Source organism: Myodes glareolus, chromosome 22 (assembly GCF_982192425.1).
Source record: "Myodes glareolus chromosome 22, mMyoGla1.1, whole genome shotgun sequence".
NCBI lineage: Eukaryota > Metazoa > Chordata > Mammalia > Rodentia > Cricetidae > Myodes > Myodes glareolus.
Window position 1 is genome coordinate 17277934 of NC_142047.1, and position 13516 is coordinate 17291449.

The 13516-nt window shown below is 46.5% G+C and overlaps 1 protein-coding gene across 5 annotated transcripts in view; it reads left to right on the forward strand.

Moving 5' to 3' along the window:
* Positions 1 to 2627: 2627 nt before the first annotated feature.
* Positions 2628 to 13516, forward strand: part of Tent4b (terminal nucleotidyltransferase 4B) — a 48090-nt gene continuing 37201 nt past the window's right edge. Inside the window, exons 1-2 of one of the 5 annotated variants that reach the window (XM_087900588.1) lie at positions 2628 to 2824; positions 3504 to 3995. In XM_087900588.1, the coding sequence (XP_087756714.1) occupies positions 3598 to 3995 (398 nt within the window). In that variant the 5' untranslated portion in view covers positions 2628 to 2824; positions 3504 to 3597. Of the gene's footprint in view, positions 2825 to 3317; positions 3996 to 13516 lie in introns of those variants that run through there. The other 4 variants (XM_085681574.2, XM_087900586.1, XM_087900587.1 and 1 more) reach the window with 4 other exon arrangements.

The window sequence follows — 13516 nt, forward strand, 5'->3', positions numbered from 1 at the left end:
GAAAACAAACAGGTTACTGGAGCATGGACAAAAATGCCTAGGTTTGTAATAGCTGTGTTCTTTTTTCCTTTCCTTGTCAATATACTTTAGATTGTTTTGAGTAAATATAGTCTCCCAAGTATCTGGAATTAGTCTTGTGCTACTATAGCAGGTATATAGGCCGGATGATTTTGTGTTTGCAGCATTTTTTTACTTTGTGTGTGTGTGTGTGCCACTGCACACATGTGGAGGTCAGAGATCAACTCAGGGAGGTGGTTTCTTTCCTTCTACTGAGTGAACCCAAGCAGCTTCACTGAACCATCTTGCTATCTCAGCCTTGTTTGTGAGACAGATCTCTGACAAGGACCTGAAGCCTGCCAAGTGTGCTAGATTGGCAGAGCTGCGCTGGAATATCCAACAGAAGCCACTATGCCTGTTTTTTATGTGGGTGCTGGGGATCAGGTTTAAGTCTTCATGCTTACGGGAAGCACTTTATCAAGCAGGCCATCTCTGAATGATTTGTAAGGAGTCCTCCAGAATATACTGTATGAGTCTATGCCACAATTCAATATTTAATTAAATTGTCTTATTATGTTATACACAAAGCAGATTTCTGCCTCAGGGCCTTTGGACTTGCTACTCCGTCTAATAATTCATTCCGTAGATGGTCACAGTCCAGTCTCTTACTTAAGTCCCTCCTCAAATATCATTACCTCAGAGCAGCCTTCCCTGGCTAGCTCATCTAAAATTAGCATGCTCTTGCTTTAGCCTGCTACCCCGCCATAGCGTTGACCAGTGTCTGACTTTGTATGCCTCCCAAACTGGAACACAAGGTCCAGGAAGGCAAGAACTCTATCAGCATTGTTCATTGTCGTAGCCTCAGAACCTGGCATATATTGGCCCGAGAAATATATATGTATTTTTTTTTTTTTTTGGTTTTTTTGAGACCGGGTTTCTCTGTAGCTTTAGAGCCTGTCCTGGAACTAGCTCTTGTAGAAGAGGCTGGCCTTGCACTCACAGAGATCTGCCTGCCTCTGCCTCCCGAGTGCTGGGATTAAAGGTGTGTGCCACCACCACCCAGCCTCCGAGACGTATTTGTTGAATTATCTCTTTTTACTTCCTCAACCAGGCTATAAATTCGTGGAAATCTGGCAAATGCCCTGGTTGACTAAGTTCTCTAATGTCACTTAACTTAGCTCTGCCTGAAGGATAGACATTCTAGGACCTGGTGACAGTCTGGAGAGGGGGCTAAGTTACTGGCAGGGCTGAGCCGGGGTGAGCAGCCAGGATTCCTCAGCTGCTTCGTGAGATCGGTAAGTATGGCAGCTCAGCCACACTTGAGTCTATAAAGTACTTTTTTATTTATTTCATTTTTTATTTTATGTACATTGGTGTTTTGCCTACAAGTAGGTCTGTGAGTGAGTGTCAGGTCCCCTGGAACTGGAGTTGTGAGCTGCCTTGTGAGTGCTGGAAATTGTACTTGGGACCTCTGAAAGAGCAACCAGTGTGCTCTTTGACTGCTGACCATCTATCTCTCCAGCCCTTATAAAGTACTTTTATATATTATCTCATTTGATTATTTTAGTAACACTGTAGTAGTTCTTAACGTTTTCTGAAAGAAGAAATCGCTGAAACACAAATAGTAACTTTTGGTAGGTGCTATTGTAACTGAAAAAAATGAAAATACAAAAAAATTTAAGATACCAGTGGTGGTAGCATTTAATTAATGTGTTAGCAGACATTCGGGGAAGTGCTGAATTACTGAGTATCTACTTGTATTTTGACACGTATTGTGCAGAGATTTGGGGAAGAATGGAGGAATGTTTAGCAATGTCTTCAACAGTGGACATTCATAGTAGGTTTTTTGTGGCTAGGGTCTTAACGTATTCCAAGATGCTACATACTTGGGGATGACCATGAACTTCTGATTCTCCTGCTTGGTCTTTATGGAGCTGGGTATCTGGAATCAACATCAGGGCTTCTTTTGCTCTAGGAAAGCATTCTACTGGGTTACAATTAGCCCAGCCAGGGGACATTGAATTCTTTTTTTAGGAAGAAAAAAAATATAGATCAATACTTCATTCTGTAACAAACAAGTTTTTATCCTTTGCAAAATAAGTAAATAACACCAACAATCCTAAACTTTCCAGGATCTTGAGCTGGGCACAGAGCCAAAGCCCGTGTCAGGGGCTTGTTCTGGAATTTGCAGCAAGTTTGAAGCGTGCGCGCGTTTCAAGTGTTCCACTATTGATGATATAAAGTACTGGAAATTTCCCTTTTGTGGGATATTCTTCGCGCCCCAAGAAAGCTACACAATTGACCACTCAATGGAAAACATCCACTAACGGCAACGATAGAGTTATTTGAGGTTTAAAAGGCTTCGAGTTTTCTTAGGAAAGTTAAGGGGCCCTGAGCCTGTAAGTGCATCTTGGAGCAACCGTGCTGCGTAACCCTCGAGCCGGGCAGTGATGCGAGGACGCGTGACACCGAGGGCCCCTAAGACCGCTCCGGAACGAAGATGCGCGTGCGGCCGCGTGCTTGTCTGGCCCCTGAGCGGAAGCCCGCCCTTCCAGTGCGCGCGCGTCGCGCAGTCAGGAGTCCCGGAGCCGCGCCCGGACCGAGGGGAGGAGCCCGCCGTCCGGAGCGAGGTGGGGCGGCGCAAACCAGCCACTTTCCGCGGACTCGGTGGCCGCCTCGTGCGCCTCAGACTTGCCGCAGGGAGACCGGAGCTGGTCGTCGGCGCGCGCCACCGATCTGCCCGAAAACCCCTCGTGCGCCTCAGACTTGCCGCAGGGAGACAGGAGCTGGTCGTCGGCGCGCGCCACCGATCTGCCCGAAAACCCAGGTACGTGCGACCCCGACTAGGCTAGCGCGGGACGTTTGACCGGGCGGTTGCGGCCCCGCAGCCTGCCGCGGCCTCTGTGACGCGCTGTGCGGCCTCGGGACGGCCGCGGCCGGCGGGCTGAGGGACGGGGCGGGGCGACCGCGGCGGCGGGGCGGGGCGGAGCGAGGGGCGGAGCCGGCGGAGGCCCCGCCCCGGGGCCGAGCAGCGCGGACGCTACGGAGCAGGCGCGTCCCGCCGCCGCCGCCGCCGCCGCCGCCGCTGCCGCCGCTGCCGCCGCCGCTCGCCCTTCTCGGGAGCCGCCGCCGCCGCCGCCATTTGCACGGGAACCCCGGTGACAGGGGCTCGGCGGAGGGGCGGAGGGAGGGGGGAGGGCCTGCGAGCCCCGAAGGCGGGAGCGACGCCGCCGGCGCCGGCCAGGCTCCCTGCGCGACCGCGCCGCCCGCGGCGAAACCCGGGTGGCGGCGGCGGCGGCTGCCGAGGCCGGGCGTGCGCCTAAGGCGGCGGCGGCGGCCCTGCGGGCGGCCGGGAGGGGCGGGGGCAGCGGCCGCCGCCGTTTGATGGATCCGAGGATCGCCTGGTTCCAGCCAGAGCAGCTCGGACCGTCCAACAGTCTGTGGATGCAGATCTGGGAGACGACCCAGGGGCTGAGGAACCTCTATTTCAACCACCACTGTCACAGCAGCGGCGCGAGCAGCACAAGCGGCGGCACGGCCAGCGGCGGGAGCGGCAGCGGCCCCAGCAGCCCCGGCGGCACGGCCCCGGCTCCGGCCGGCATGTTCCGCTCGGGTGAGCGCCCGCTGAGCGGCCTCGCCGTGCCCGCGGAGCAGCGGGACTTCCTGCCCCTGGAGACGACCAACAACAACAACAACCACCACCAGCCGGCGGCCTGGGCACGGCGGACAGCGGCAGGCCCCTCGGCGTCGCCGGTCCCGTCGGCGCCCTCGTCCCCGCGGCCGACGGCCGCGCTCCCCACCTCCGAGCCCGCTGATCCGGCCTCGGGCAGCAGCAACAAGAGGAAGCGCGACAACAAGGCCAGCACGTACGGACTCAACTACAGCCTGCTGCAGCCCAGCGGAGGGCGCGCGGCCGGGGGCGGCCGGGCGGCCGGTGGCGGGGGCGTGTACAGCGGGACCCCGTGGAAGCGGAGGAACTACAACCAGGGAGTCGTGGGGTAAGTGCTGGCGCTGCGGCCTGTGCCGAGGGTCTGCACACACGCGTAGAGGGGCACACGCCCACAGGGACCTGGGGGTGGGGTGGGGAGGAACCCCGGCGGAGCCTCCTCCAGAGCATCAGTGGCTATTCCTTCCTTCATCGCTTAGCCGGCCTAGGCTTTCTTGGGAATTCCCTTCAGCCATCCACTTCCCTTCCGTAGTCATCCTCACCTTTCTTCTCTCCTAACTGTCCATACCTTCCCGATGCTTTCTCACTGCCCTTCTACCGTCTCCTCCCATGCCCGCTGATCTCTTCCTGTCCCCCACACCTTGGTCCCCATCATCACTTCCTAAGATGAAGCCCCTTAACCTTGGGCCAATACTAACTTCCTGAAAATGTTCTTGCTTTAGCGTCTTTAGATGGTTAGGACCAGGAGGTCCTCTTCTTGCCAAGAATAGAAACATCCAGAATGCTCCTTCCCCTCCCCCAATCCCCGACAAGAATCTTGTCAGCCTTGAAAGACACTGCCTGTTCTTGACCCTTTGGCCCATGTTTGTTTATTTAAAAAAATCTTGAGGTTGTGATGCCTGGACTATAGTGAACGCAAGCACTGTGTGACAGGTTCGTTTAGGTTGGCAGAGATAATGAGCTCTTCTGAGCCCTGATAGAACTTTCCAGGAGTTCATGGTTGGCAGCCTCTCACTGTGAAGTTGTCACTGTGGCAGAGGCAGGTTCTTATTTAGGGATGACCGTGGTGCTATGTGTGAATGTTGCTCCACTAGTGACTTTGTTTAGAGTTCAGCTCTTACAAAATGGAATCTTACCTGAGCCCTAGTGAATTATGTACATGAGCTGGGAATGTTTCCAGCCTGGTTTCCCTTTGGGAAGAGCCCCTGTGCTGGCTGGATTAGGTTACTGAGTTTCTTCTCTCTCTCTCTTTTTTTTTTTTTTCATTTTTTGATAAAATGAAGCTTTTGGACTGTGATGTGGTGTGTGGTTTGTGTCGCTCAAGTATGGAAAATCAGCTTGGAAATTGCTTCTTATTTCCAGGTGCTGATCTGTAGTGAGGCCTCAGGAAATCAATTAGTAATCCTGTGTAAACCTTTCTTAGCTTCGCCCATTCAGGTCTGCCCCGATTGGTAAGGAGGGATTCGTATGCACCTTCTTGAAGGTCTGTAAAATGAGTTGGTGGGTTCCATGTGCTATAGTGGGCTGGTGTCTACTCTGTACACTACTATTACAACTCCCACCTTTTATGGAAAAATGCAGTCACGTGGTCAGGACTGGTGCTGGGGAACGCCTCATAGCTGCCCTCATTTCCAGAGGAGATCCTTCAGGGCTCAGTCATTTTTGCCCAGCTTCAAGGGCGCTCTCCATGGTCATCACCTTTTATTAAAGACTTGTGGTTGCATCCTGTTAGCCTTTCCAAGGTGAAGCATAAACTGGTGGTTTAGCGACAACAAATTGACGCTGAGAGCTCTGCTAGGTTGGTCTTCCAGGAAGGGGCTCTGCTTAGGGAATCAATGTCAACTAGTATCTGAATGACCCCTAACTGCATTTTTTTGAAGCCTCTTGCCTGTTTCGAGAAAAGATACATTATAAATCCAAAGTGCTGGCTGCCTCTGATAGATCAGAAGTTGTTCTCTTTTCTCCTTAATGTTTAACGTAAATCCTGAAAAAGTTCAGACGCAGAAGCTTCGGATATTGTATTGCCCTCAGAAGGATCAAGGAGGACTGTTCATTTCCCTGAGGGATTACTGTTAAAAACTGACTGTAAACTTGTTAAGCGGCTTATCACACCATCAGACTTCTATTCTTTCCCACTCCCAGAAGAAGACACCAGCAGTTAGGAGTTATTTTTCAATCTGAGACTTCTTAGTGTTGAGAGGTACATCAAACACTTCTAAGAAAGCTTGCTAAGAGACTCTGGTTCTGAATGATTTTTGTTTTATTTATGCAGCCTTATTTCTTAGCCTTTAAGGGAATTTTACTATTTTTTTATTACTTAAAAAATTATATTTACTTATTTTATATGTGTGTGCCTGCATGTGTGCATGTGTGCACACACATGCCAAGGTAAGGGAGTGGAAGTCAGGACAACACATTGGGAGTTGGTGTTTTTTGGGTCTTGGGTATCAAACTCAGTTCATCATGGCTGATGACAAGCTACTTTACCTCCTGAACCATCTTACCAACCTAGTTTTGCTTTTAAATGCATGTATTTAAACAGTTGGATTTCTGAGTGTACTTCTCAGTATCGCACTCTTCATTATGTAACAGAGCTTTCGCTGGGAGGCAGCGCATACTTGTCTACTCATCCTAGATACTCACAACAAAGAATGGATACTGCCAAGGTCCAACTTGGTGAACTGTAAGTTTTATTGGGGTTACTCAAAGGAATGTGAGTGAAAGGTTACTTATAAAAGTAGAAATGACTCAAAGACAGCTGTATCACCAAAGCTCACCCCAGCGTGGGTGACAGTTCACAAGGCTGGGAACCTGGAGCACACTGCATGGTCTGCAGGCAGCTGACAGGTTGGATAGTGTCCTTCCCAGATGCCTCAGTTTGTCTAAAGCTCTTTCCAGGAAGCTGGTCAGGTATCAAAGTCATCTTTGCAGCTGGGCTCTGCTTTTTTGAGAGGGACTCAGGTTTTATTCTTTACTCTGAAAGGGAGGGTCCTAGTGAATCAGGTCAGTTTCAGGGACTTCCTGAAGCTGTTTTGAGTTATTTATGTTCTTGTTTAAGGAACTTCCCTATAGGATGGAATTTTTCAATCACAGTGGAAACTCTTAACATAACACTATTCTGACATTACATTTAGTGTGACTCTTAACATTTTCTTCTGTGTTCTTGGGATTTAACTAAATGGTAGTGTGCTGGCTGAGCAAATTATGGTTCCTCGGCTCTGAATTAACTCTCCAGATAGGGACTTGGGACACACAGCTTGTGGACGGGGCATTAGAACTCAGACTGTCTGTCCCCTGCTATCCTTTATGTCCTCTATCTCTTGTGCCAGTGGTTGACTAAACTCCCTGAGTGCCTCTTTGAGTTTGAACCCCGACTCCTTAAATTGCCGAAGTCCTTGAGTCTTGGTTCTTTACATGCTTCATGTTCTTGCAAGGGCAAGCTTATGTTTAACCCTTTTTTAATGAATGAATTCCCTTCTACTCACTGGATAGAAACACTCTTCATATAGAGTACTGTACTAGGGCTGGGGGTGTAGCCCAGTGATACATACTACGTACAGTGGTAGAACACTTGTATGGTGCCTTAGGTTCAATCCTTAGTAATACCACTAAAGGAAAAAAAATAGAAAAATATGTACTAGGGTCTCATTCTAAAAGTTTTCTTTTTAAAATGAAACTACTTTGTACCGTCTCAGCCTTTGTACCCTGAAGCTACAAATCCAAGCCCAGAGGGTATTTGCAGTACTCTGTTATTTATTTATTTTGGAGGTTCCCTTTTTTACTGTTTGAGACAGGGCATTACTAAGTTACCCAGGCTGGCCTTTAAGTTACTCTGTAGCGCAGGCAGATTTTTAATACTATGATTTTCCTGCCTCATTCTCCTGAGTAGAGGGGATAATACCTGAGTCACCAAACCTAGTTTCCTCTATCTATCTATCTATCTATCTATCTATCTATCTATCTATCTACCTATCTACCTATCTACCTACCTACCTACCTACCTACCGATCGATCGATTGATCGATCGATCGGACTGTTTTCACGTATCCTTTGTCTAGAATGGGCTGTATTGCAGGATGCTGTTGTTCCACTTTCTTACCTGTGGAAATGAATTAGAAACCTTTTTCTTTGTTTTTCTGAGGCAGGGTTTGTCTGTGTCCCTGGCTGTCCTAGAACATACTTTATAGTCCAAACTGGCCGCAGACTCACAGAGATAGATAATCCTTCCTCTACCTTCCAAGGTGTGCACCACCAGGCCCAGCCAAAAGCTGTTTTTCTTAAAGATTTAATGGTGTTTGCAGTAGAGAAGCCAGAGCCCTTGCTGATGCTGACCTGGCACCTGGTACCTGCCAGTCTCATGAGGATGAGGCTGTGTGATTGTCCTGAGAAGTCTCTGTGGTTTGTTAAAGACAAGTGACTTTCTTAGTCATGTTTTGGGGACTATGCATTAACAAAAGAGACCAAGGAGACCTTGGTAGAAAAGGTTTCACTTTGGTATGTTTGGGTGGTTCTGGGCTCTCATGAGTTAGGGAGTCATCACTATCACCAAGCTGCACTCCAGCACCCTAAAATTGCAAGGACTCATTTTTTTTTTGAACTAAGGGGTAAGAATGTGAGTGGGAGGAAGGACAGATGAAGAAAGGGATCCTGGCTCAGTGCTGGGCTTGGTGAGTACAGTTTGGAATGTTAGGGTGAGGGACTGTGTTCTTCACTGCGGTGGGGCCACTCTGTTCTTGATGCAGCACTCTCATCTAGTGCTCACTGTTTACTGTGTAATAGTGCTGATGGCATTTCTTTAGTGCTGGTGTTATGGCTTATTTCTTCAGGATTATCATGGTGTTCCTCCTGCTGGGCTTCTAATCAATCAGGCAGATGAACAAGGTTGAGTAGGAAAGAATTTAGAAGTGTTCCTGGATGGTGGTGGTGGCAGGGCATGGCAGGTGGATTGCTGAGTTTGAGGCCAGCCTACAGAGTAAGTTCCAGAACAGATAGGGCTGTTACATAGAGCAACCCTGTCTTGAAAAACCAATGGGGGGAAAAGAAGACATTATATTGTAGATTCTCTGCTACCTATAATTCATAGTTGAGAATTGCTGAGAGTTTGTACTAGTTCTGACTAAGTTACTTTGATGGCATGACTTCGTCATCTGAGGAAGTATCTGACTGGTGAGTGCTGTTTCTTTTGAGGTCATTGACACAGGTAGTTTTTTAAAAACTGGGATTAAAAGCATGCGCCACCACTGCCTGGCCTACATGTAATCTTATAGTGTAACAAATGTGAAGCCCTTTTGGTGTTCCACAGCAGCTGATTCCTTAGCAAATACTCTCAAGTTGAAAGAACATTCTACTGTCCTCTCAATTTCTCAGGAGGCTCTGAGCTGTTCAGTTAGCTCAGAAAAAAGAACACAACCAGCTGCTAGAAGTGAACCCACCAGCCTTCAAAACCAGTGTCTTCCATGGCCCATCACTATCAAGAATACATCACACCTATGCATGTGATTAGTGGCCTGTAAGTGTTGTAGGTGTGATCCTAAAATAGTTTCCACCACTACATGCTACTCTACCAGTCAAGAGAGCAGAGAAAGCTGTGTGAAATCATACAACAGCTTTTCTAGTTTCCACAGAGGAAGTAAGTACCCAGGATTTTTCTCAGCTTCAGCAGGTATAAGAATACCTATCTGTTCACTGCCCTCGTCTATCACATTTTTACAATTCTCAGGTTGTCTTGTCCAGTCCAGTGCCTTTAAGGGAAGCTATAACATTGCTTCCTTCTGAGCTCCTAACACTACGACAAATAGCTATTTCATGAAGGCAACTGAGATCTGTCAGTTGCACACTAGGATCCAGACCCAGCTAAATAGTGGTGGCTCACGCCTTTAATCCCAGCTTTCGGGAGACAGAGGCAGGTGGATCTGTGTGAGTTCAAAGCCAGCCTAGTCTACAGAGTGAGTTCCAGGGCAGACTCCAAAGTTATACAGAGAAGCCCTGTCTTGAAAAACCAAAAACAAATAAGTAAATATAAATAAAAGATTACACATAATGGTTGTTTAATAAGTAATTATGTATTGAAGATGGCTTTGAGCTAAGCTTTTCATTAATTTGCAATCACCTTTAAATACTGATACATTGTTTGTATAGATATAGAACTCTGGGCCACATAGGAATTTGAGTTAAAGATTTTAGGGAAAAGTTGAACCTGGAGCCACTTAGTGTTTGCTGCCCAGAGACTTGAACATAGGAATTCTAGTTCAAGTCTCTCCTAAAATAGTAGTTTGTAATTAGTGCAGAAATGTTTGCTTTCCTATTTTTTTTGAGGGGGGGCAGGATTTTTTTCCCCCCAAGACAGGGTTTTTGTGGAGCTTTGGCGCCTGTCCTGGAACTAGCTCTTGTAGACCAGGCTGGCCTCGAACTCACAGAGATCCTCCTGCCTCTGCCTCCCGAGTGCTGCTGGGATTGAAGGCATGTGCTACCACTGCCCGGCTTCCTATTTGTTTATTATGTGGAAGTGCTCAAGAAAATAGAAACCATTATTACCACATTTCAGATACTTTTCTACTTGTTAGTGTAATTCACCATATATCTATACACACACACACACATACACACAGACACAGTTCCATTAATTTTTTCTTTTGAGATAATTGATAGGTTAGTAAGAAGTTATAGAAATTAGTAGAGTGATTTTCATACATTATTTGCTCAGTTTCATTGTAGTAACATCTCAATTACTAGTTTAATTCAGAAGCAGGGAACTAAATATCTGTAATGTTTCATATTTTGCCTTTTTCGCATGCGTATGCGTTTAGAGCTTTATCACATTTGTAGATTCAACCACTACAATCAAGATACAGAACAAAGTTAGGTTCATCTTGGTTGTTCATCATGTTTCCTTCATGAGGAACAACAACAAAGATACAACTATTCTATCAACTCAGATTTCTCTGATCTCTATAGTCACACACATCCTTTTTGTCCCTAACTCTTAACAAGCACTAGTCTGTTCTCCATCTCTGCAAATTTGCCCTTTTGAGAATGTGATGTAAATGGAATCCTAGCATCTGTAACTTAGGCTTTTTCTTCTGACTGAAATTTCTTTGCGCGTCATTCAACTTGCCTTATGTGCCAGTAGTTCCTCTGTCACTGGTAGTATTCCATTGTATGGATGCTGCAGTTGAAGGATATTCCAGAAAAGTAGTTTCCAGTTGTTGACTGTTAAAATAAAGTTGCTATAAACATTTATATGCATATTTTTATGTGAACATAAGGCTTCATTTTGGTGGAATAAATGCCCAGAGTGCCATATGGTAAGTACATGTTTAGTTTAAAGGACATCCTACCCATTTTTATACTTTCTTCTTTTGTGTGTGTACATGTGGTGGATACACGTGCATTTGGAGGTCATAGGTCAACACTGTACATCTTCATTTTGTTCTCCACCTTGTTTTTGAGATAGGATCTCTCTATGAACCTGGAATTGACTATTTTGATTGGTCCCTAGGATCCACCTGTTAATATCCGTGCTGCTGGCTTGGGGTTACAGGCAGGCCCTGCCTTCCACTGTTGATCTAAACTCAGGCCCTCACACTTGCATAGCAATCACTTTACCCACTAAGCTGTCTCCCTAGATCCCCTCTACATTCTACATTTGATTTTAGTCAAGAGGTTTAGAGTGACTGCATCATGCCAAGTTCCTGTATGAGGGGTCCGGATTCCATGCATCTCTCCAGCACTTGCTGTGAGCACTGTGGTACAGCTCTTCTAATAGATGATACCAGACCCTAGCTCATCGTTCTGTAATCCTGGACTTGTAGGAATGACTGTTTCCCCACCTTCCCTATTAGTTTTATTTATCTGCAGCTTGGTGGTAGAAGACCCTTTGCCTTACTTATATGTACAAAGTCCTATGTTCTGTCCTGGCATTGAGAAAGTCTCAATTCCCATGATTTACTTAGATTTTACTCTTAGTTGTATTATTTTGTTGGGGGAATGTGTCATTCAAATACTCCTTGGTGGGGTCTTACTATGTCAGTTTATGCCATGACACTACCCTTAGTGGTTGGTTTTGTTTTTGTAATAAATTAATAGAGAGCAAGAGAGAGTCTTACTATGTAACTCAAGCTCACCTTGAATACTTGGCAATCCTGCCTCAGCATCCTGAATGTTGGAATTGCCAGTGTTGGGCACTGTGCTTACCTATAGTCATTGAGTGGAATGAAACATCCACTGTCTTCTCAGTTGCCCTTTAATAACCTCTTAAAAAACAGCTTGTTCAAATATGGTTCTTTCCCTGCTATTTAAATCTTTTAATCTATGGGTTTCTCTGCCATCTGTTTCCCTCTATTAAATTTGTTGAAGAAATTAAGTTATTTTTTTTCTTTAGATGAGATTTTTGGATGCATTGTGTGTGTACATTTATGTATTTGGACTTGTGTGCCTGTGTGTGCAAGTGGGGAAGCCAGAGAGAACATATGTTGCCTGCTCCATTGTTTTCCGCTTTATTCCTTTGAGTTAGGGTTTCTTACTGTTTTGGTTAGGTTGGGTGGCCACCTAGCTCTGGGATTATGTTTTGTCTGTCTTCTCCCCTGTCAGTCCTGGGGTTGCAGGCATGCATGCTGACTTTCACAGGGGTGCTAGTGGTCTGAACTCAGATTCTCATGCTTAGGCAGTAAGCTCTCTCACTGAGCCACCTCCTCAGCTCTAGGTGATTTCTGTAAACTTCCCTGATGTCTGGCCTTTTCTGATTGCATTTCTGTTATGTCACTTTAGTGTTTGTTTGGCCTTACAGTTTCTTTAAATTCATAATTGGAACTAGAGATTAGTTTTGATCTTTTTTCATGAATGATATATGTTTTTAAAGGCAGATGGGAGCTGGAGAGATGGCTTAGTGGTTAAGAGCATTGGTTACTCTTCGAAAAGACCCAGGTTCAATTCCCAATACCCACATGGTGGTTCACAACTAGCTGTAATCCCCCGGAGGGGGATCTGACACCAGCTGAGTTCGGTAGTGTGTGCCTTTAATCCCAGCACTGGGGAGGTAGAGGCAGGTGGATCTCTTTGAATGCAAGGCCAGTGTGGCCTATACATGTTGGTTTCTGGACAGCCAGAACTAAGTTGAGAGACCATATTTCAATAAACAACGACAACAGCAAAAAAAGACAAAGTCTGAATAACTAACTTTCTTTTGTGATGTTAGTAGCCATTAATGGTGGTTAGCTGGTATTAATGCACTAGGATTGTAAGCTCATTCTTCTTAGAGCCTTTTTCCTTGTTAGCTGGTACTTCTAAGATCTTCCTTGGCTGACTTGGTCATTGTGAAGGCACAGGTTTTTGGAGTACAGTGTGAGTGAGGATGGAGGTGGGAGAACTTTGGCACGAGAACACAACTTCTGTTGTGTACGTGTGTGTGTGTTTGTGTATCTGTCTGTCCTTTCCTCAGTCCATCTGTCTGTCTGAAACAAGAAGGAAGTTCTCCCCACGGTGAACTGTACTAGGTAGGCTTTTGGTCTGTGGTTGGAGATGGAATGAAAGCCCTTTGCCCATTGCCACCCTGCCTTGGCTTTTGATCTGTGGCAGCCAAGGGAAGCCTTATGAGTTCTATGGCCTGTGTGCCTGTGCCCAGGAGACAAAGTTCACACAGCTTTCACACAGTATTCTGGAACAGTGCTTGTTTTGTTTTTCTTTTAAATTAATCTTAGGTTATATTTCCTTGTCTGTGGTAATGTTTTTAACCTTGTAACAAGTCACTCTTGATTTCAGGGTGATAGAACCCATAGGCAGCCTAGAAAGAATGCCTATAGGATGTAAAGTTGTCAGGAGTCCCCTTCCCCCTCTGACACTTTAAAGGCCCCAGCA